General features: G+C 39.7%; 2 protein-coding genes and 1 long non-coding RNA gene across 3 annotated transcripts in view; 1 reads left to right on the top strand and 2 right to left on the bottom strand.

Annotated features, from left to right (window-relative positions):
- Positions 1–240: 240 nt before the first annotated feature.
- stam (signal transducing adaptor molecule (SH3 domain and ITAM motif) 1) lies at positions 241–10,754 on the bottom strand. The gene is made up of 14 exons (XM_088311492.1): positions 10,391–10,754; positions 8,219–8,303; positions 7,819–7,894; positions 7,540–7,635; positions 7,316–7,462; positions 7,146–7,236; positions 6,015–6,210; positions 5,843–5,937; positions 5,095–5,183; positions 4,913–5,000; positions 4,256–4,310; positions 4,014–4,176; positions 3,839–3,945; positions 241–2,714 (listed from the first exon to the last, which is right to left on the bottom strand). Exons 1-14 carry the CDS (start codon positions 10,428–10,430, stop codon positions 2,507–2,509), a joined length of 1,536 nt encoding a protein of 511 aa, XP_088167618.1. The 5' UTR covers positions 10,431–10,754; the 3' UTR covers positions 241–2,506.
- On the top strand, positions 9,542–15,662 carry LOC148325862 (uncharacterized). The gene is made up of 3 exons (XR_015846185.1): positions 9,542–9,642; positions 13,141–13,204; positions 14,282–15,662. It is a non-coding gene; the product is annotated as an uncharacterized LOC148325862 (long non-coding RNA).
- colec12 (collectin sub-family member 12) overlaps positions 11,566–24,620 on the bottom strand; it is a 25,188-nt gene continuing 12,133 nt past the window's right edge. The window contains exons 3-10 of the mRNA XM_088311491.1: positions 21,343–21,465; positions 19,450–19,536; positions 17,912–18,955; positions 16,478–17,017; positions 14,403–14,545; positions 14,220–14,329; positions 13,988–14,130; positions 11,566–13,169 (exon numbers count right to left, since the gene is read on the bottom strand). Coding sequence (XP_088167617.1) covers positions 13,150–13,169; positions 13,988–14,130; positions 14,220–14,329; positions 14,403–14,545; positions 16,478–17,017; positions 17,912–18,955; positions 19,450–19,536; positions 21,343–21,465 — 2,210 coding nt within the window. The 3' untranslated portion in view covers positions 11,566–13,149. The remainder of the gene's footprint in view (positions 13,170–13,987; positions 14,131–14,219; positions 14,330–14,402; positions 14,546–16,477; positions 17,018–17,911; positions 18,956–19,449; positions 19,537–21,342; positions 21,466–24,620) is intronic.

Genomic DNA, 24,620 nt, shown 5'->3' with positions numbered 1-24,620 from the left:
AATTAAATTTGAAACTGAAAGTGATCCAAATAGTTTGAAATTGAATATTGATCACATTTGAACTGAACGCATTGCAAATGTATTTGAAATCGAAAAAGTTATTCGAATTGTTTGAAATAAAAATGTGTATGCGGTATTTGCAATGTTCATAATGATCAAAACTGTATTTGTAATTTAAGTCTACACATGTAAATTCAATTAAGATGACAAAATTCCAAGTACAAAAACACCAACAAACCGTTCTATACATTTGGCCCCTTTGTATTTTTATTGTGAATACCAATTGATAAGTATGCTTAAAAGAATGCATGACAAAGAGCAGGGTACGAGTTTGGTATTTAAAAAAAAAAATAAAAAAAAACATAATCGGAACCAAGTTTAAAAAACCCAAAACAAAACAGGCAGCAACTTCCACTTGGCTTTCAATCCAACACCCTAAAATGTTTTCCCCCACAAATCAATTTCATACAAATTGAAAAGGCAAAGATGAAATGAAAGTAATTCTACTGTTAACTCTATTTCAAGTCAATGACTTCATCACCAGTCATTCCTAACACCTAAACAAGTTCACCTTGTGTGGAGGAAAGTAGTGTTAACAGTATAGAGAGGAAAATTAAATTACTAATATAATTCAGTTACGCTTTGAAATGCACAAAAGGAGTTTTGTTTGTGTTTTCACCCTACAATATGACGATCACAAACGCTGACGTGAAGACATTTCCTTCCTTTTATAATATACAGCCCGCGGAATCGGAACATTACCCGTCGTCCTGCTCTCGTCCCGTTTCTCGCCATTTTGTAATAGCATAACAATCAATACATAAATTAAAAATACTCTACAAAAGAAAGAAAAAAAAACATACGAGTTGTTTTCCCTCTCAGTTCTCTGAGGCTGCGCACTAACTGTGCTAACAATATTTACAAGAGCCATGTGCATGCTTCGCTTTGCTCGCCTCGCCTCCAAAAAGACAAAAAAAAATAAAAGTGGCGTCAGTTTTCAGTACTTGGAAAAAACATATACAGAAAGTAGACAAAGTCAATGCCACTTTTGTATGACACAGTTAGCACAGTAGTGAGTAAGTACGAAGGCTGTTATCATGTTAGTTTTTGTAGAGTTGAGAGCGGACATGATGCGTCACCAAAACAACACAAAAAAAGTGCAACTAAAAACGACGGAACACTTCCAATTTTTGCAAGATGTCGGAGAAGAAAAGCACAACTCCCACTGTTACCGACTCTTAATTTAGATCATTTCAATTACCACAATAACAACTTGGTGCTCAATTATCGTCTTCATGTGCTTCTTGCAACATGCACAATGAATCGAATATGCAATGATTGTAATTAATTTAAAATAAATTTTTAAAATTGGAAATAATTTTGCTACAATAATGAAAAGTGGAAATATGTTTAGATTTATTATATTTATATGATGTCCTGTTACATTCTAGATCAAATTGACGCATTCTATTTGAAACTTCTGGTTTGCTTAACAATACATATTAAAAAAAAACTTTTTTTCCTAAGTTGAGTTAGCAATGTGATACAATGTTTAGGGGATTTTTTTTTAAATAATGAAACAAGCTCCCAGGTCACCATTATTGCTGTTCCTAGGAAACAACATAATAGACAAGGGCTGACATTTTCCATGGAAAAAAAACAACTTTTAAATAAAATTAGTTTTTGATTAGGGAACAAAGATTGGATGCATATGTCAAGTCTTATTTACCCTCTTGTTGTGGATCAAAATAAACCATTCTACATTTATCACTTTTTCTGTTTATCCTATGTGGAAATAACATAATAAAACAAAAAAAAACAATGAATTTGCAAAATGAATGCATTTTCAAAATGATAAATAAAAATTCTAAGGAAATGGGAAATGCTTATTAGGGGTCTCAAAAAAAACAGGAAGCTTGGGGAAAAATAAATTACAATTTATTAATTCTTTTACTTTTTAAATGGCAAAACATGTTACATTTACTGAAGAAATATAGAAATGAGTCTACATTATTCATTACAATTATGTAAAATCAAGTTTGATAATTCAAATAATTTAGAGACAATGTTAACTGCTATTTTTTTTGCCCTACTTTTGACACTTTGGGACAAACAAAGGGCATATTACAACTGATTGAACCTTTTAGAATAACATATTGTCGCTGTCCTGAGAAAAACGCATCAATTTCTTTCAGATTTATTTTTATTTTTTTTTAAGGGAATGGGGTTTTTGTGTTACAGACATCCCATTAACAAGGACATTGTAAATGACTAAATTTGATGAGTGTCTATCACAGGACAGTGACGAAAGTTAACTTATTAGTTAAATAGTATGCATGAAATGAAGGGCACATTGGAAGTTGTGCTCATTTTCGCCTTGTTGAAAAATCGTGAGTGTCGACATATTTACCTTGGATTTCAGCATCGTCACAAAAAGTCGGATCTGGCACTACTATGCTGACTGTTGGTGTAAATGAATGTTTGTGGAGGGATTGGGGGGGGCGGCCTATAGCAAGGCCTTCTCTGAGTAGGGTGCTTGCGGAGGCTCTGCGGAGGGCGGCGCAATCTGGCCAGAGGGAGCGCCATAGATGGGCAGCACCTGCGTAACGGCGGCGGGGCTTGTCCCGGGAACTGGGTAGGCGTGAGCGTCGGCCGGCGGCAGGCCGCCCGGCGCGCCGTAGACGGCAGGCTGAGTCATGTACAGGTGGGCCTCACTGGTGAAATAAACACAATGTCGCAATGACCTTCTTGACAGATGACAGAAAGAAATACTGAGTAATGTATCAAAACGGTATCAAAATTGATCATTTCAATAGTTTTATTAAATTTACAATACAACTTTAACGTACGTGCATAATTCTATTTTATTAAACACAATTGAAAAGTTGACACTTTTTGAAGATTAAGATATAAAAATTCTCTATGAGAGAAAGGTTACATGAATACATACTAATGTATAAGAGCTGTATATATAATTCGCTCCCTAATTTATAAAATCTATCCTTTCATTACTTTTTTTCCCAAATACAAAAAACTGAGTACCAAAGCTGTATCAATAATTCTACCCTTGTTAAATCAAAATGCTAATGCATTCAAATTTTCAGTTAAAATCAACACAATTTAAAATAAACGGAAAAAATAAAAACAGGGTATAACAGGGAATTCTACCATCACAAACAAGATCGATTACAAATGTAATGGAATGGTAAAAAAAAATGTACAAATCAAATAATTGCTATTAAATACCTGCTTTTTATTTAATTCTTTTTTTAAATAAATCAAAATGTCTTACTTTTAAGATATAACCAGAAATGTGCGAGTGTAGATGCTTTGCTGCTTGCTATGGTGTGTTTATCTTGGCCACTGGGAGGCCGTATAAAAAAGGAGTCATGCAGACCAAAAAGAATAGTAGAGCTCCTTCTTCTACTAGTGTGAATGGGTAAATTTTGAGGGAAAAAAAATTCAGAGAAGGCAACGAATATGCCGGTGACTGTAGTTACAGTGCCCGCCTTCCTGTGTTGCGCAACAGTTTCAGTTCAAATATTGCAACTAAAATCACAAGTATTGATATGTGAACCGTTAGCATGTCAATGGCCTTCAGCATCTTTCATTAACACAAACATAAGTGGACTTCCCTGAGGCTGTTATCTTGCAAAACGTATAGTATAACTTAGTTCTGTCTTATGTCAAGAAAGCACTGTAGTTAGTAGAAGAAAGGCCAGTTTAACGTGCAGAGGTAGCACTATCAAGTGGACATGTAGGTGAATCGCTCTTTCGATTGGAAAGACTAAAATGATAATTGCTGCTGGCTGGGTTGTGTTCCACTCTCTTATCCAACCTGTGTGCGGGCGTCTGGCCTTGAAGCTGCTCCACCGGCACGTTGTAACCCGGCACGCCGCTGCCACTCATGCCGTACGAACTTGACGTGTGAGTGGCGGGGTACACCTGCGGTACCGCAAACGCACGTTAGGATGCTGACAGTTTGCCGACTGAGGGATTGGTGCACATTGTACCTGCTGTTGCGTGGCGGTGGCGGCGGGGGGCTGCTGCATGTAGTACTGCTGACTCTGCAGCTTGGCGTACATGGCGTACACGGGGTCTTCGTTCATGAGCTTGGCATACAGCGACAGAGCTTCCATCACCTTCACGTTGAGGTCCGACAGCTCAGAGTGCTTCCTGGCACACGCAAATAATACGCAGGTCAACGTGGAAGACTCATTGTGGCAATTTGTGACTGTTTGATGATGGGAAGTACCGATCTATGTCTTCCAGTTTCTGGTCAATGAGGGGTCCCATTTGATTGCACGCTCCTGACACAGAAACAAACAAGTTAATTGACTTTTCAGACCCGAGTATTACTTTTACTTTTAATTAGTGTAATCAAATGACATATTTGAAATTAAAGCTGCACTCCTCAGGATTTTTGCCTGAAAATATCTTGACAAAAGCCTTTGCATTTGACCATTTATGACTCGCACACAAGCCTCTGGAAAATCATTTTCAGACTGGAATCGGATGTGACGGAATGCGTGTTCTCGTCATTGTTCTCGCAACCAGAAATTTGAGTGGTGGAGAGTACTGAGATTGAACGTACAAATGGCTTTCTTTCGACTCCAAAAGAAGTAATGATAATGTCATTAAAAAAAAAAAAACAACAACCGCACTATTTTTTTTTTTTTATCCTTCCTCAATTATGCACCATTTTTGTTTGTACATTGTTTCTTCTACTGCTGTATATATTATTAACACAAATTTTATTGTTGTTAAACGAGGAAATAAAGTATTCATCCTATGACAACTTAACTTTCCGTCACTGGAACAATAAAGTATCTATAGATTACTTTTACCATTTGAATTACTAGCACCATTTCAAACTGCTACTACGATTCTTTTTCTTAAGCATGCAGTTTACCTTCAAGCTGTAGCAACTCGACAGTGTCTGACTGGTTGTCCGTGGGGTCTGCACTTTGAATCATCTGCAGCAGTTGGTCCATTTTGTCCTGAAAGTGCATTTTTAAACACAAACTCTTAGTTTATTATTTCAATCACGGTGATGTCTAGATAAGTAAACCAGTCCCATTTTTTATTTTTTACCTCATCGATAAAAACAGGCTCCTGTTCCGGCTCGATGGTCTCCACCTGAATGTCCTCGCTAAACTGCACCGTCTTTTTCTCCGTCTTCACTGTGACAAGAGGAGTCATGGAATAACATATCGTTTTGTGCTAAAACACATTAGCTATACGTTTATAAAGGTGTTCAAATACAATTCAATGCAATTATACAGCATGTGTGAGGGGTATTTTAACGCTTATTTGATGTAAAAAATATATATTGGTCGGTACCTCAGCATATATGTGACACAAGCGGCAGCAACACACGTAGACACAGCGGCAAAATTCACAGGCATGTCAAATTTACCCTCTGTAAAAAAACAACTTCCGTAATGTTGCAGCTGAGTTGCCACATTTTCCTGTTTCCTCATCAAATCTACAGTTTGCATAGCATGGCTATACAAAGGGTTAAAAATAAAATGATTACAAATTCTCATCTACCGTATTTACCGGACTATAAGTCACACTTTTTTTTCCATAGGTTGGCAGGGCCTGTGACTTATACTCTGGAGCGACTTATACATGGAAATTTTTTTTTTACTATCAGCCACGAGAGGGCACGCTAGACTTATGCAGCAAAATCTCCTGCTGCTTACAAAGACAACAAATATGCTTTCTATGTCATGGATGGGTCTAAAACAACTCTCGTGCTGAACTGTCCTAATTTAGGCAGTAGTGTGTTACTAATTCTGTTTTGTGTGCATATGTGTGTGTGTGAGTGTGTACTCACTCATCTCAGGTTCCGCTGTGAGATCAGCAGTAACAAAATTGGAGGGGAACAGGCCCATCCCCTGATACGTCTCCCCCTTCCACCAGTTGGGGTCACTGAAATGAAGATCAGAACATGTATTTAGTCACACGACGCTCATGCAGCTCTCTCGTGTGTGCGTGTGTTAGTTGACCTGTCGTCCAGGATGGTGATGATCTCTCCCGATTTGAAAGTGAGCTCGTTGTCCTCTGCAGCCTCAAAGTCGTAGATGGCGCGCACCTTGCGTCCATCCGACTTGTGCACGGGCATCAGTGCGGAGGTGCTGGGGTAGAGGCTGGAGAAGGAGGTCTGCGTCTGCTGTCTCTGCTCCTTCAGGGACAGCTCGATGGCTGCACAAATTATTTTAAAGGGGGGGAAAAAAAAAAACATCATATTGGAGACAAGCTACACAAATTAAATTAATGTGACTTTGGTCATCTAATGGGTTTTTATTTTCAACAAAAAACACAAATGAATTTAATTAAAATGTATACAAACTAAAATAAACTGAATTCTTAGACGTGATTACTTACCAGCTGAAAAAAAATTATCTAGCAATGCACTTCCACGACCTGTTCTTTCATATTTACTTGTTTCTCTTAACATGAAAAAAATCTTCAATTTTTACGCACACAAAAAAGATATTTTATTTGTTTGAACAATGAATTAAGATTTCTGAAATTATTCAACTAACCATTAATTACAAGCTGAAATATTTATATTACCAATCAATAAATGTGTTTCTTAATTCATTACCTATTTATTTATTTTACGTTCCTATACTTACATAAAGTTGTATTGTTTTTTTATTTAAGCTTTCACTAACACTTATTTTCAGCAGCATTTTTAAATACTTTTCATTCATCATCAACTTCATCAGGTTTCATTTTAAAATAATACTAATGTACATACAATTATGTTTTGTTTTTGTTAACTGACATTTTCAAATCTCATAAGCCATTTATTGGGGTGCGAAGATATATCTATTTAAACGGCATATTTATGAGTTAATTTTTTTATGTATATTTTAGAATTATTTTTTTGTGTTATTGTGGTAAGGGTTTTCTTTGGGTTTCAGACAAAGAAAACTGTCACAAAAGATTTTTCCTTTGGAAAGTTATATGCAAATTGAAGACTGGGATACAAAATTAAATTAAGAAAAATTGTGCCTACTGGTTGTACAAGCAACCATTTTGACGGTGTTTTGTTTAGCAAGTGTGCGAGCACAGCCTTCACTTCGACATTTTCACTGACTTAACAGGCACGAGGAGCCTCTTGACTTTACCTTTGGCCAAGTCTTCTTCTTCTTTCTTGTTTGAGGAAGTGGCGGGATCCTTTGCCACCAAGGCGGGACTGGCTTTTGCCTGCTCTGCCGCCTGAGATAGACGTAGTGTCACACACGCTATACTGATTCCAAAGTCAACCAACGGTTCGCTTTCCGGGTTGTGGTCTGACCTGTGAGCCCACCGCGGGGAAGGTGACGCCCTGCTCGCGCAGATTTTTGATCATGGCCGAAATCAGGCTGAGTTGGGGGTCGTTGCGGAAGTCCTCGGCCCACTCCACCATCAGCGCCTTCAACTTTTCGCACACTTTAGGGTGACCCTAGGAGCAAGGAAAATCAAACTAAAGGCAACGCAATGCTATAAAATCAGAATATGCACACGGAGAAGACGGGATACCTTATTTAAGACGTTACTGACTTCACTGGCAAACTCTCTGGAGCACACCTCCAGATGAAAGATCTTGCCACAGTTTGACACGCATGCACCAAGAAGCTGCCAGCATATGCACACAATAGTAATCGCTCATAGTTTGATGTTTTACAATTTCAGAATCAATTCAATATCAAATGTGTATAGTAATAATTTGATTTTTTTCAAAACCATAATTCTTGGGGTGACAGTATTTCAGAGTTGTTCAGAGAAAGAAGGCTTTTAATTTGAGATGTGTGTGCTTACAGTGAGTGCCTGCATGGCCACGTGAGGATCCTTGTGATTCACTCGTCTCATTATAGAGCGGAGGCATTCTTTGGGCCTGCCAAGCAACAAAGATACATATAACTTGGGCTGCAACTCCTAATTCGATCGATCAATCTGCCAATTAGTTTGTCAATAAATAAAAAGTTAATTCCCTTGATTCAAAATAGGAAATTTTTAATTGTAAATTGAATTGTGCAGAAAGGATGCTGAGATTCCAAGGATGTGGACAATTTTAACTTAAACATGGACTCAAAACAATTAACCGAATCAAAATAACTAATTTTGATGATGGATAAGTTGTTGGTTAATCATTGCACCTCCACATACATCATAAACATGGAACAAAATTGTAAGAGAATATAGCAAACAGTGTACTGACCCATTACGTGACTGTCCTATCTTATCACAAATGTCCAAGATGAGGCCCCAGTCCTCTGCGGTGTTCATCTCACTGGTTGCTTTCTCTGTGGAGAGGAAACACAAGAACAAGACATTCCTTTGAAAAATAAATCCATCAAATGGAGATTAATGACTTAAAATATACAATACAATAGATTTCAAATCCCAACTACAAGTTTGCCTCTTGTAAGCAATCCCACTGGAATCTAACGCACTTTCCAAGCCTCGTCTGTTGACCTTCATGCACAGCTAGAAGGCTTCTAATGCAGAAGCATAAAATAACCCTCCTCCTTTGATGCCATGGTAGCGAAAGAGAAGCTTGCAGTGGCCATCAGCCACCCAGCTGGACCGCAAACAGCAGGGCGATGGAAGGTTGAAGTAGTGGTTTGATGAGTTTGGGGCAACATAAGGAACTTTTTTTTTTTTCCAACATCACATTATATGTACGCAATTTATTTTTAAGGGTAACATGAGATGCGTTTGACATGAGATGAGATTGAAGTGCTTTGGGAAAGGTTCTACATATTTCTGATTTTTTATGTTGGCTATCACATTCAACCATCTTAAGATTCAATATTGCAACATGACAAGTGGCTGCTATATTTTGGGATTTTTTTTTTCCTTAAAAGCAAATGTAATGAACACTTCCAACGCCTTTAAAATCCCCCATAAACATGCTCACAAAAATAATAATGTACTAATACAGTAAATGACCTGATAATTACAACATGGCATGGTACTAGGACAGAACGATTTCAGGAAAAGATTGAATTGGGATTTTTCTGACAACAATTATGATTTTGGTTGGATTCACATGGGCGCTAGAGTACGTAAGACAACTCCTTAACGCTAGACCTTTTCCTCATCTGGGGGTGCTTAATTGGGTTAGTATGCACAATATAATCGTAATACATGCGTTTTACTGAGACAATTGGTCATGTATTTGAACGAAGTGAGGCCGCACACTCGTGCACGCCCTTCAGATAGGGATGTGACAACAAAATTAAAATCTTATCTTTCCAGCAAGATCAATGTCACTGGAAAGGGTTGGATTAAAGAAACACAACCGTGCTTAAATGTTGTAAATATGTTTAGAATTAAGAGAGTTACGACATTTTAAAGGCTTCAAAACACAGGCAAAAATGTTGGTATCTTTCTCCGCTGTAACAATGGAATGGCTTGTGACTGAGTGTCTGTGCGAAGCGGGGTGCGGCTGTTTAGGGACAAATAAGAGCAAAGAGAAGCATTTGGAATCAAAATAAGCATAGGGAACGCCTATATGGGCCATAAAAACATTTCTGCAGTGCGACCCCCGTTTGCTTGCTGTTGGTTAGGCTACCGGAGATTCTGACACCATTGCTGGCAACGGACGGCGAGCTTATCCCGATGGACGGCTATCCACAGGTATTGTATCGGAACTCTGTATCGGACTCGGGTGGAAACAAATGTAATCTGGCCATCCCTCAGACAAAGGCATGTTTATTTTTTATATTTATTTATTTATTTTTATTTTATAATACTTGCAAGGTAATATTTATTTTGTGTTTAATTTCAGGTAAAAATAATTAAATGCCTGAGAATTAATTAATTTAATTTTGATTAGGGGAATTTGTGTATGGTGATCCGCTAATAAAAAATGCTTTTCTGCCCACGTTGTAGGGATTTGAAACCAAAAATATTAGATTTAGATTTATCAAAATTATTTTAAAGTTATACGCGTACTATACACCTGCACTGGCTACAAATATTCAAATGAAACACTTTGAACAAGGCACGCTTTAAGAATGGGCATCGAAGTGATTTCACCTGCCAGCTAATTTATGAGTTGCCGACAAAAATGTGGGGGGTATTATTATTATAAGCATTTTTTTTTCTAACTTCTGTTGTTGAAAACGTTCGCACTTCGTCATCACGTTAGTGAATTGATGTGTCAGTGTTGTAACGCTAGCCGAGCTAACAGCGCTAACAACACACCCGCGGCGTGAATGAAGTGTTTCGCAACGCCACGTCAAACGACGCTTCGGCACATAATCTGAAGTTTACAGGTAGCGACAATCCATTTGAGACGCCTCAAACAAAAGCCGTTGGCCAGTCGAGACGCTAGCCAAACAATGTTAGCATGTAGCATCCTCCCGGTTGGGCTTCCACTCACCAACATCTTGATCGAATGGGTTGGTAGCGAAGAGCGGCATCGCTGGAGCAACAAACGTCACTTTCCGCGTTTGTTGTTGTTTGTCCTTATGTGGAACGATTCAAATGCATAGTAGCGAGCGAGCACTCGGTTGAATGTCAAAAAGCGTCGCCCGGCCGATTTTTCTACACAGTCACTCCTTCTCGCTGGACAGCAACACGCAAAGCATGCTGGGAAAGAGAGTCAAAGTCCACCCTGGGGGACAATCGCAACACTCGATAAACGCTCCTTTCACAATTCAGTACTAATTTGTGTAATCTTTTATGGAAGTTGAAGTCAGCGAGAAATGACGTAACCATGTAGTTCGTCCCTGGTCCTTGTCATAAAAAAATGTCATTGTCACATGACGATGGCGATCACGTGGTGTTGTCCTGTCGGGAAAAATAATGCGACAAAATTCGAGTTGTTTTAAATAAATGTTAACAATACAATAAAATGTCAATTAATTACCCTCCGAAAGAATATTGATTATAATTAATTCATAATCAATATTTTCTTTTTCGATGAAATTGTGACGCCCGTTGGTCTGGCCTGTTGAGTGAATTTTGTTTGTTTCTTGTACATTCACGTTTCTTTTCAACGAATACATTTTTATTCATTATATTCTTAACTAATTAATTCCATTTCCCAAAACCTGCTAGGCCTCCAAATGCTTCACAATTACTTCTTATTCACTTAATGATGACGCAGCATCAGGTACAACTGGTTCTGTGTATTGCACAAGGACACTTGTTTTAGACCCATCTCATGGCTGGGCATCGAACCCGCAAACTCTAATTTGGTAAGTTGAGAAAGGACAAACTACCGCTGTGCCATGCCACCTCTAATTTAGTCACTACTTGCATAATTGCAAAAGTCATTTTTAATAAAAAATGCACATGATTTTTTTTTTCCTTTTATCTGTGCAGATTCTCAATTATTTATGGTTTTCCTCAAAGATTTATTCCTGGCAACCGGTTTCGTCTTGACGAGTGAATATGTTGTGTGGTTTTTGGTGATTTTCCAGAAACTTTCAAATATAGTAACCTACACTATTAGGCTAACAATTTACTTGTATTTATTCTTTTTACAAGATTGCACAACATAATCTTTGAGAATGAGAAAATGCCTGTGCTACTGCCAATTTTTGCAAAAAGAAAAATATGTGAAAGGTTGTGAAAACCACAGAGCAATCAAGCTGATCAGCTATAATGAAAACTTGGGAAAGAACAGAGGAGGCCAGGCTGAGACAAGTAGTGGAGATTTGTGAGAAACATGATGAAATGATATTGTCCCACATTGTATTTATTTCACCACACATTCTGTGTCAATGTCTGTTTTTGTTGTTTTTTAAATTTTTTTATGGCCGTGTGTTTGCTTGCGTTGCGCCAGCGTGTGACGTAGTAATAACATTCTCGCCATCAAATGGCTGTCACCGCCGCGCCGCCACCAGAAGTTCACAGCATAATGGGTGAAAAGAGCAAAATTCTTGCTTCAAAATCGCTACCCAGTACACAACCGCGCCAAAACATCTAAATTTTATTGATCGTATTGAAATGCGCCGCCAGAAACGCTCAGCTCGTGTTCGCTCTGACTTTAGCATATGTCTTTTAAATAAGTAATAAATTGCAACGGCTAATGCAGGGGTGGGTAAACTTTTTGATTGGTGTGCCACAATGGGTTCTAAAATTTGACAGAGGGGCCGGACCAGGAGCAGATGGATGGGCTGTTTTGGTAACCTCACCTCATCGGAGAAAAAAAATACATTTACTTTTAAATGAAAGTGAACAAAAGCATTACAACAATATATATGTCTTTGAAAAACCACAGTATTTAGAAAATAAAACATTAACAAGGTTTGTTTATTCATTTTTTTTCAAGTTCGGCGGGCCGGATTAAAACGTTTAATGGGCCGCATGTGGCCCCCGGGCCTTAGTTTGCCCACACCTGGGCTAATGCAATGTAAATAATATACTAAATGGTCAAAAAGAATGGAGATCTAATTACCGTTTCTTTAATCTCTGGCTGATAACACGATGGCATTTTTCCGAAATATTCTATCGCAAATTGTAATCATATTATGAGTTTGTTTTTGAAAAACAATATTTTATTGTAAAGAATGTGGTGAATTGTTATTTTAAAGGTCACTGATTAAACTACGGGTTTCCCTGAATAATACAGAAATTGGCAAATGTCAATTATATATAAAACATGATTATGTGTTTAATAAGCGCCCAGCATATTAGACATGCTATACTTGGTATTTGGTGAATGAATCAGCTTGTATAAAACATACAGCATATAACATTGCATAATGTGTATTTGTGCCACACACATTAATTTCACGTTGGCACTTTACGGAAAAAAAAAAAAAAATCTCCCATTAAAACAGCAGCACAGCTCACATTGAGCGTTCCCTTGAAATGTCTGGTTCCTGTTATTGTGTCTGTTGTACCTTCGGATTAAAGGAAGATTAATGACATGGTGAAATACGATTATCAAATAAGGATGCTGCACCAATGAATGAATTAAATGATACACATCTGCACATCCTTCAGTCATCAATACAGCCTAAGGTGGGGGGTGTATGTGTGCATGTAATCTCTTTTGCACCACACAAAGTGCATTTAAGTCTCTCCAAGTGACGTTCCACTTTAGGAACAAAGTCCGCTCTTCTTCATCTTTACTGTTGTTGCATTTGTATCGCTGACGCTTGACTGTTCCTCATGCAGTTCACGATGCTACGAAACCGGAGCTGATACTGTGGAAAATGAGAAGGAAACAACACATGATGAGGTATGTTCAGAGATTTATACTGTAAATTAAGGATGGGCAACAGGTCGCCTCTTGATTAATTACGTTTTCAACGAAGGAAGAAAATTTGTGAAACTATCCGGGAAAATCCAAATAATGAAAAATAAAAGGAAAAAAAAATGGAATATACAAATCCGTGTTTGACAAACTGCGAATATGAAATTGTCGACTTTAGTTTTGAGTTGTAGTATCACCAATCACCACTTGATGGCGGCCATGTCTTATACTGCCCTATATTACTTTGTATGTGATTAGGCCTAATATTCATATACGGATTTGGAATGATATGCCGGACAAATATAACACCACAATCGTTTTTTGATGGAATTGATTTTTGGAAAAAAAAATGCATAAAATGAATCCTTGCACTTTATGTCGCTTTCTTGTTCAGAAGATTTGTGCCAACCATGAACGGTAATTTTTATGCAAGAGGGCCCTTTTCACAGTAAAAAAAATACTGTATGTGATCATTTTGGGGTTTGATTCAAACCCTTTGTTGTTAGGATAATGCATAACACATACAGTATTTTGGTTACGCATGTATTTTGTCCAAGCATTTTTTTCATACATCTGGTGAGGAAATGTGTGGTCCTATGCGAGCCCCTCAGTCGCACTGATGAAAAACTGCGGCCGTCTCCGGCATTTAAGTTGCCCATCCCTGTCATTGTACTTGGATTTTGTTACTGACTACAGTTTAAACGCAACTGTATCGGAATATATTTTTAAGGTAACCCTCCCAACCGCTTCGATATAGTTGATACTGACCACTGGAGGTCCGTTCGCAGATGAAGCCCAATCGCTCGGTGCAGTAGAAATCATTCCAGTTGCCGTTTTGGATGAGACCAGCGCAGTCCTCACCGTGTTCGTGACCACGCGTCCAGTTATCAGGCTGGCCCGGATTCCATTTCCTTTGAGAGCCACCACATGGAGAACATAAATCACATGGTTTTAGTTTTTTGGAAATTTCGAGGTGAGGGGAAGATTAATGAAGACTCACTTGAAAACCGGTTCGCTTCCATCCACCCACTTCCACACGTTTTCTTCTTCTTTGTCATTCAGGCCCAGCCAGAAGAAGCCTTTGCCTGTGACCGTGTTCTTCACAAACACCTGAGGGAGACCACAGTGTTTAGATTGATCTAATAATTTTTTTTTCTTCCCCCAAACGTGTATTTCCATTCACCTGTTCCTCATTGTTGTTGATAATGATCAAATAAGCCGCCATGTTGGAACAAAATGCGCTGGCCTCATCATAGTTGACCTTCTGAGGGGGGGTAGAAAAGTAATAGCAGCTGTCTCCAAACCGCCTAAACTCTGCAGGACAACCTAAAAGTAAATCATTAAGGTTAATCAATAGTGGGAAGTAACTTTGTCATTACACTTAAACCCATTTTTTCAGGTATTTGCACTTGACTTTTTCTCCAATCCCATTGCGCACGGAGTACAATGATATTTAAAGGGCCTTCAGATTCTGATTTACTTGAGTATTTATTTTTGATGACTTTTTACTTATGCCTGTTACAACACCCTATATCTGAAATCTGACACTCATTACTTTGTCAAAATAGGCATATTTTTATTTTTTTATTTATTTTTAAAAACTCCAAAGATCCACAGTGCAAAAAAAAATATGTAAACAGAGAGATGAAAATTCAATTGCTATTGATGTCTTTGGTCGAACAGGGACAACAGAGAAATGGAGGAAGTGACATGAACCAGGCAGCTTTTCCGATGATGATGCAACACATTCCGAGAAGCAGCATCCATCCATGTTCTTATTTCACAGAACTGTTTCATGTTGTTGGCTACAAGAATGATTTGTAGTGGATGATTTTTGTCTTGTGTCATCTTAAAACCAGACATTCAAGTATCCACAAATTCTCCAGCTAGTTCAGTTGAGTTAATCTGAAAAGATTAATTAGTTTAGTATTTTGTTAAGACAAGCTTTTGTTTTCCTTGTGCCAGGTTATTAAAGCAGGTATTGTATATATAATTGGCAGTAAAAATTCAGTTTTACCAGGGAAGTACTGGGACCAAAATCCGGCCTGTTAATATTCGCCGCCGGCCGTCACATGCCTAAATGTGGTTGTGGTCACACCCGTGCATTTTACTTTTACTAAAGAAAAGGAATTGAATCAGTATGTCTACTTTTACAATTCCTGTTTTTACAACTACCTAAAGTGGACCTCAGACAAGCATTTTGAGATATTTATGGAGAACGGAACACTATTGTAAAGTTTGATAAATGGTTTTCCTATCTTGTAAGCCCCCTCATTAATATTAATGCAAGGCACCAATTTAGGGAACCGATATGACATTATCACCCAGATGGTTGTTGTTGTCATCTATATTGTTATAAATAGTGCATAGTGGCTGGACTTGCAACTCAAACCTCTGATTGTTGTTTGTTAATAATTTCACCACCAAATCCAAAAGAATAAATTATTAATTGTATTTTTGCTGAAAAACAAATATATTGCTTTATCTACACCGTGTTGTCCAAAGTTCTTGTGAGTGTGTGTGTGTGATGTGACTCAAATCTGGATATTAAATAATAATAATAACAACAACAACAACAACAACAATAATAATAATAATAATAATAATAATAATAATAATAATAATAATAATAATAATAATCAATAGGCATTTGTTTTTAAAGCCCAATTACTGCTTATGATTGTTTCTTTGCTTGTAATTGAGACATCCATATGCTTTGCATTTTGCCATGGTAGCGTTTTCATAGACCAGAATCCTCTGTGTGCAAGGTACTGCCTGAGGCATCCATTAGCAATCCAGACTCGCTCTTCAACGATACAACGTCACGGCTCCGCTTCCAGCAGGCCAAGAAGGCGCAAGTAGGTCTGTGTCCATTCTCTGCTATGGCGTCTCAAACAGAGAGGTGTTGCGAGCTATTTAAAAGCTTGTTTTTGGACAACCAGTGTACCCAAAATGCATTGGAATACAATTTTATATATATTCACTTGGATAAAATTCATTCTGTATTCACCTGACAATTTTCGGCGGCAGTCTGAAGAAGGCAAAAGACTGCCGCCGAAACATGTCAGGTAAATAAAAACCTACCAAAAAAGACTGTCTGAGATAATCAATATTTTCACATGTATATTTCCTTCTGAGCACCACAGGTACATTTTAAGAAAAGAAAGTGAGAACTTCTATCTATTTGCAATTAATTTTAAATTGAGGAGCCTTAATCTAGTGTACAGGTCTGTTAAATTATGTCAAAATCAAACCAACCAGAAGCTGAAGTCGGGGCAGGCTGTGGGGTCTGAGCCTGCTTTGTCGCTGCGCTTTGTGATTCATCAGCTGGTTTGGGGGCCGCAGTGGGCTTCACTGGCTTCAAAACAGTCGGAGGCAGCGGTGCAGGCAACCCCGGCAACCCTGGAGGACCGGGAGGTCCAATGGGCCCAACAGACCCACGTGGCCCCTCTAAGCCAGCAGGTCCTGCTGCTCCTCTGAGACCCTGTGGTCCTTGCGGCCCTTGCACACCCGGAAGTCCATCTCTGCCTGGAAGACCTTGAGAGCCAGGGTCTCCTTTGTCTCCGGGGATTCCGGGTCGACCCCCAGTTCCTCTTGATCCTTTAGCCCCAGGAAGGCCTCGCGAGCCAGGTGTACCCTTTGGACCCGTTCCACCTTGTGGGCCAGGAGCACCCTTTTCCCCCTTTGATCCTACCATACCTGGTACCCCCTTGTCTCCCTTATCACCCTTCTGGCCTGGCTGGCCTCCTGGGCCTTGAGGCCCCTTGTCTCCTTTGCTGCCCCTCGGACCTGGTGGCCCTGAAAGACAATTAATGGCAATTAAGAGGTCTGTGCGCAGTTGTACGGCTATTGCTGAAGTTGTATGAATATCCTTAACGAAAAAAACATTTTCCTCCATTATACACAAATTACAGGTTTGAGTTTTTTCTTTCCCAATGAAAATCGAGGTGTTTGAGGTTGGGGTAAGGTAGGGTTTAGGGTTGCGGTTTAGGGTAACAGATAGAGGTTAGAGACGAGGTTGAGTTTAGGGTAGGGGTTTTATACGAGTTTAAGATTAAGGCTAGAGGTTGGGGTTAAGGTAAGGGTTTAGGAATTGTTTTAGACAAGAGGTTTGGGGTAATAGTTCTTGGTTCAGGGTAAGAGTTAGGATTATGGTTATTCGTCTATCCATTATCCGGTCTGCTTATCCTCACGAGGAAAGGAGGCGGGCTGTAGTCTATCCAAGCTGTCTTTGGGCAGTAGGTGGGGTTACACCCAGAAATGGTTGCTAGCCAATCACAGGGCACATAGAGACAAACAATTTGACACACTCACATCGATGGACGATCTAGTGAGCCCACATGACCTACAATGCATGTGGGAGGAAACCGGGTACCTTGACAAAATCCACAAAGACAAGGGGGGGATATGCAAACTCCACAGAGGAAGGCCGGAGCCTGGATTCGAACCCTGGACCTCTGTACTATGAGGTGAACCGGCTAACCAGTCGTCCGTCATGCTGTCATGGATTATGACTATGGTAAAAACCTTTTTTTACGGTTAGGGGTTTAGGGTTGAATATAGAGGCTTCTTCATATCCGTCCTTCCTATCCAGACTGTGTACACTCACACTCTACCTCCTGGGTAAAACGCAGTTACTGATGATAAATTAAAAAAAAAAAAATGACGATGAAGATTTCATCAACATCTTACCCTGCAGGATGGTGAAGTTGGTGATGAGCTGCGAGTGCTTGCTGTCCACCAGTTTCATCTCCTCCATCACCACAGACAGACTGCTGACTTCTTTGTCCAGTCGAGCCACCAGCTCGTCCTGCTGGGCACGCAGGTCTCTGCCCTCAGCCCTGGCCTCGCTGACACTGTTGTTCAAGCCCAGAAGCACGTCAGACTGGTGTATTACCGTCTCGGCGCACGACCTCAGGCTGTTGAGGTCCGAGTTGATGGAGCCGAGGAGCTGCGTTGCGAAGCTCACATTGCCCGTCACCCGGTCAATGTTGTTCTCGTGCTTGTCCAGGCGCGCTTCCATCTCGTCAAATTTGGACGAGGTGGAGTTATCGTGGTCTCTCTGGTTGTCCATGAGTTCTCGCAGGTTTTGATCAAGTCCCTCTGTGTGTATGGATGTGTTTTGGATCTGGCTCGCGAGAGTGCTGAGCTGAGCCCCCAAATCATCCAAGGCTTCACCGTTGGACCGCGCTGATGCTGAGTTGTTTGCTGCTAAAATCTGAAGATTCTGGACTTTCTCCTTGAGCCAGTCAGTATCTGCGCGGGTTTGTCTGGCGGTCTGCTGGAGAGTCTGATAATCATTCTTGAGTTTTTGTACCGCCTGCCCCGCGTCTTCGACCGTCTTCTGAAGCGAGCTCAGCACATTGCGCTGCTGGGCTTGCGTGATGTTCAGCACGCTGATACTGACCTGAGTCTGGCCCTGCTCTTTGACCTGACCTTGGATCTCAGACTGGAGCCTGGCCGTGTCAGTCTGGAGGTCACCGATCATACCGCCGTAGGACATCAATGTCTGGTTGACACCGCGCAGCGACGCGGCATTGCCCTTCAGTAGACGCTGCAGGGAGACATGGCTGTCCTGCGTGTCGTCGCCGGTCAGCTGAAGGTCACTCAGCACGTCTCTGTTCTGGGTTGACCTGATGGCGATGTCGTTCAGCTGGCTCTGCAGGGCCTCTAGATCCGACTCAAATGTTTTGATGTCACTGGTAGCGTTCCCCGACTTCTCACCGGTCTGATAGTCTGAAGAGGCAACATAAAATAGTGAAAATAAAATGGAGTCTCGCTAAAGTTGCATAATATTAAGCAAGACTTCAACGTACCTCACAAGACCTTAGCTCTTTTCTTTTTATTAGAATTTTTTGTGAGCATTCTCAACAACTGGAGTTTTACTACGTGTTCCATGCCCACTTTTTGTCTGGCAGAAAACATCAGGCTCAAGCTGCCCTATTGATCATTTAAAAAATGACTCCAAAACAGCAGTAGAGTAATCACCCCCTTTACGTTTGCAATCCATTATTTGCAAATTCACTTTTTATATTTTTGGGGAACCTATCTTCCATTAAATGAAGAAAAACGTCTTTAATTTTATAGTTCAGTGACTACTCGGAATCAAATACAAATAAAGTGGAAAGCCAGTAGGTTGTATAATTCGGAATTTGACCAAAGTCTCCCTCATAAATACCAGGGACAATGTCTGAATCAAATTCAAACGAGTAAGTTGTGGCAAAACTCACCAAGTTTCTTTAAGTCGGTCTCCACAGCGTTGATTTTACCACCATAACTCTGCATTCCCTCTGTAACGGTGTCCATTCTCTGGACCACTAACAAAAATGAAAAGAGAAGAGAAGGCTACATTGGGAATTGCCGTCAGATGTGGACAGATGTGTATAAAAGCAAACGCCAATCCAAAATTGCATTACCGGGACCCATTCAGACAAACTATTTAACACTAGAGGGCACCACATTATGTACAGAGCGCTTCATATCTGCAGGACAGTGATTGCCAACCACTGTCATGGCTCTTTAATGCGTGTGATTGCCAGGCGTGCAGTGAAAAATTCTCCAGTCTCGCATAATTAGTCAGATAATTTTTTTTAAGTATTAGGTAATGCGTCTTTGTTCATCTGCCTAAGCCAGTGACATATTAAATGCTGTTCCATTAGATTGCAAAATATGCAATAAAACTGTGGCCACCTATTTTCATTCATAGATCAGATGAATTGCTCTGTGTTCAACTAAACAGGCCCAGATTTCATATTGAGTAAGTCGATTTGAGGCTGAGTTTAATAAATAGGATTAGCGGTGAACAATATTCTGTACTTTTAGAGGTAAACTTGATTTGCTCACTGAATGGTTTTGTTCATCTGTTCAGTGTTTCAGTACTGTAGTTGTCTCTAACAAGAAAGAGGGTCTGATTAAGTCCACCGGCATTTTAAATTCAGACTGAGATTTCACAAAAGCCTGTAACTTTTGTCTGAGTAATGTACGTGTATTTACTTGAGGAAACACGATGCGTAGATGAGCAAAAAGACAAAACGGAAGGCATGAAACATCCATGCAAATCATTTCTGACACTCATGAGTAAAAGTGTGGTTCATGAGAACAAATTACCACCCAGCCATAAACTCTGGTCAGGCCTTGTTAAGCCATTGAAGTCGCTGTAGGCTCATCTGTTCGACATTATAGAGCCAACGCTTTGCAAACTCACACACAGCAAACACTTACACCTTAAGATTTATTTGGCCAGCCTATAATCTGCTTCAATTGGCTGGCGACCAGCCAAGGATATATCTCGCCTCTCATTCAAGCATCTTATTGTTCATGATGATGGTCACTGGTGAAAACCAATTAAAAGTAATAAAAACAGACCACGACAAAAATGATTTTATGCCTTAATTTAATATTTTGTTGAACAGCCTTTTGAGCCAATCACTGCAATGAAACCATTTATGCAACGATTGTCAGTTAGACGTTTCTGGTCCACTCCTTGTGAGCAAAATGCTCAGGTTTTAGATGTTGAATAGGATTTGGATCAGGACTCATCATAATATTCAAATGTTTTGCTGTTAGTCTTTTTTGGGTGTTTTCAATAGTGACTGTTGGAATGGCCCAAATGACCATGACTTGTGAGTAAAACCAAGCTTTCTGTCACTTGGCAGATCGGTGGCGCCTTCGTCCCACTCTGCACAGATGCAGACCTTAAATGTTTGAATAATAAAGGAACATCCAGCAGCTATTACCTTTAACTTGTGTGTGTATAATTTTCTTTCAATCCTCTCCTTCATATTCTGTGATCCATGTTCAGTGTGGTCACCCAACGGCACACTTTGTGATGCTAATTGGAGGACACCTTAGTTGAACATGTTCTTATTGTAAAATTCTTTCCCTACGATATACAAATTGATTTCCAGTTGTTTCAATTTTGAGGACGCATCCCTTGATGAGTAAAATATTTTTGGCAATGATGATCCCTTTTAAAAATGTGTGTAAGTGGCAATAAAGTGTCTTATATGTTATTTGTAACAGAACAGGATAATTTGGGGGTTAAAGACGTCAGGTGTCATTCTCTTGTCAAGATTAGATTTTAAATTCATGACATTTATAAAGCACAGGTCTTTGCCACTCACCTTTGTAACCAAGGACGGCCACGGCAATGGTGAGCAGGGCGCAGAGGACGTAGAGCAAGCCAATGGCGGCGCGCAGAGCCCAGTCATTTTTACACTTGGTACACTCGGAGCCTTCCTGGATTCCTGCAAGAGAAGAATAGCTGTCAAAAATAGATATTTACAATGAAAAGTTCAAACCAAAGTGCATGTGTTCGCCATATGGAAGAGAATCCAAGCTCATTCACACTGTTTTGACATTCCTCCCAAAGATCTTTGGTGCTGATGAAGATATGGCGACGACTACTTCCGTACAAGCCAATAAACATGCAATATAAACAATGAAACGTGCTCATGGGCTTTGCTCAAATCGATCGAGTAGCCTCTGGCTGCTGGAGAACATCCGCCAGAGAATTTACCGCACTTGGAACAAGCTAAACACTTTGAAAGTGATGTAACGTGAAAAATGTACGCGGGTATATGACCAACACCAGATGCAGCCTACAAAAAAAAAAAAAATGAAAAAAACTTGACCTATACTACATTTCCAGGCAAATGACAACAACTAGAGGCTAGAAGTGAATCGTTTCACAGGTGGATGATGTAATGGCCAAAATGACCCTGAAACGGCGACTTCAAACCAAAATGGGCAACTGCCTGAGTCTTTTTGAGGATGGTCCCAAGAGACATTTTTATGAGTCTACTCATAATGCACAAGCCAACCAAATGCCATGTTGATAAATGAAACTTGCTTTGGTGACTGAATTTTCTGTAACTTTTTACTGTATTAGTTTCATGTTTATGGCGAGTCAAATTCCATGCCATGTGCTGCCCAGATGTAATAATTCTCCACATGCTTCTTTGAAATTTCAGGCACGGGTCTTTGATAATTTTTTGTGGGTCGATGCATGATGGACATGTCTGCTGAATTTCATGTTGTCAAGCAAAATTGTCATTTGGGGTTGAACTTTCAAAAGTTACAGTGTTTGAGTTTCACGCTTTATGACCTCTCATCAAACTTCACCACTATGCTGCACCACATGGAGTGACGAAAACTGAAATGCGTGGCAATTTTGCTTTGCCGATCAGTCTAGTCCATGTGACAAAAAATTGGAAACGATTGGACAACATTTCTAGGACAAGTATGACTTTGAAGGACCGCTGGAAATGACCAAAATGACCATACAACAACGTTGGTCCACTTCTTCAAATTGTCGTTAAATGAAATGCTTCAAACCAAAATCTCAGACTTTTTTGTGGGTCTAGTCATGCCTACCAAACACCATGTTTTGATAATGAAGAAGTCCACCAAACACATTTGGGATGACCAAGTATTAATAAGACCTTATGCCTCAATCAGCCACATTGAAACTAAAATTCCACTTCCCACTTATTGAGTGGGCTGAAACTACCAAGTCGTGGCGAGGGTGCACGCTTTCTGCCCCCTCACATCTGTTCAAACATCACGTCTAAGGGTATCCAGCTGCGGACGCGGTCACGCCGGCTGTTGTGCTGTCATCTTGTTTACACAGCACTTCCTTGAGGGGGCGCTACATCAGAGCCCCCCAAGTGGTTCGTTTTCTTCACTTAAGCACAACATCAACACACCACATAAACAAGATGAGCGCCGGCGGTCTCGGAGGGGGTCTGTCTGTTTGGATCAGACTGTACCCGTCATACACAAACAAAAACAGGAAAATATGAGAACATATTTTAAGAGCTGGAGGCATCTCACATTCAAGGGATTTGGTCAATTGAATTGAGCTTAGTTTTTTGTCAGGGTCATCAAAATTCGCCCTCATGCTCCACACACACACACACACACACAATGACAAAAGCTTAAGCGTATGAATATTTTGTATCACACATCTGTTCACACATCACACTTAATTTGTGAGGCTTATGTTTGTTGGCAATCATACAAAAATCTCTAGGAATAGGTTAGTAAGTTAATGGCGTAAATGACCCGAAATAGTGCTGCAGGTGTGAATTCCTGAGTGCGCAGTTTATGCACACCAAATTTCATGTTGCCCACTCAAATGTGCTTCACGGGCAAAGCTTCCTCTCAAATTCTATCAAATGTGTTTTTTGTCAAAATGGATGCTTCAAAGCAAAATGGACGACTTCCCGTTTCTTTTCAGGCAAATACGTGTATTTCTGCCAAATTCCAGGGAATGCAACCAAATGTGAATTTTCAGTTTGTAAAATGAATCTAAAATGACTGCTTTAAATCAAAAAGGTAGATTTCCTGTGTCTTTTTTTTTCAGGCATGGCTTCTCAAGAGACATTTTTAGGTCTACACAAGACATGGGCGTATTATCAAACTTTGTCACAATGTTCCACCCACACAAAGTGTAATAAATTAAAACACATCAGAATTTAGCTTTATCCATCACTCTTGTCTTTTGAAGTTCAAATTTGGTTGACAAAATTTCATTCGATATTTTTGTGGGCCTATTCATGATAGACATGCCGACCAAATTTCTCTTCACCAAGTGAAACTGGCATCAGGGACTACATTTTCAATACATTCCTCTCATCAGCTTTCCATTTTTCACCAAAATGATCATAAAACAGCCACTTTAAAGCAAATTGGAACAATTCCTTTTTTGTTTTGGTCATGGATTCATGAGACGCCTACCAAATGTCATGCTGTTAGGTGAAACTGACGTCACATAAACTGAAACTGATTCTGAGCTCTGGTCTCGATACAAAAAAAACAAAAAACAAAAAAAAACATTTCCTTGTGCAGAATCCTTGCTGCTAAACCCTGGAGTTGCTGTGGAAATTTCCATGACAACATAAAGAAAGCTTGTACAGAGCAGCACAGTGTTTTTTTGTGAAGCCCCTTTGTGTCACAATTTCATGCTATACAGTGTACCAAAGCACGGCAATTCCTCCAGCCACACTGTTTTTATTTGACTTTAGTGGTCATATTACGCGTCTCCTCGGGGACCGGCAGTTGAAAAGGAACAAGGAAGCGCATGATACAGGCTTCTGTTTGTACTAATGCCCCCCTATATTTGGCAAAAATTAAATTTGACTTGTTAGTGTACAGTGGTGCATTACGATACAAGTGATCCAACTTGCTATTTTTTTTTCTTTTGAGACGTGAAAAGTTATTCGGCTGATTTTTTTTCACTTTGACTTGCAAGAGCAAACTTGAGATTCAAGCAGCGCTGAAACAACAGGATAGAATTGGAAAATATGCTTAAAAAAAACAGGCTTCAAGCTGTCTCTTGTCACTCTCAGTTTTAAAGTCAAATTAAATTAAAAAAAAAAACAAACAGAAATACACATGT

The sequence above is a fragment of the Idiotropiscis lumnitzeri genome, chromosome 12 (assembly GCF_059441095.1).
Source record: "Idiotropiscis lumnitzeri isolate Australia: NSW breed Sydney's pygmy pipehorse chromosome 12, RoL_Ilum_1.0, whole genome shotgun sequence".
In the NCBI taxonomy this organism is placed as follows: Eukaryota; Metazoa; Chordata; class Actinopteri; order Syngnathiformes; family Syngnathidae; genus Idiotropiscis; species Idiotropiscis lumnitzeri.
The sequence above is the reverse complement of the archived record's forward strand: the minus strand, read 5'-3'. Positions and strand labels throughout refer to the sequence as shown.

Bases quoted from the DNA above. Each gene is read 5' to 3' on its own strand.
- stam (XM_088311492.1), bottom strand. From the start codon at position 10,430: ATGCCGCTCTTCGCTACCAACCCATTCGATCAAGATGTTG. The intron at 8,304-10,390 runs GTGAGTGGAAGC...TCCTCTCCACAG, and splicing joins CCCATTCGATCAAGATGTTG to AGAAAGCAACCAGTGAGATG. The intron at 4,311-4,912 runs GTAAACTGCATG...TTTCTGTGTCAG, and splicing joins CGAGTTGCTACAGCTTGAAG to GAGCGTGCAATCAAATGGGA.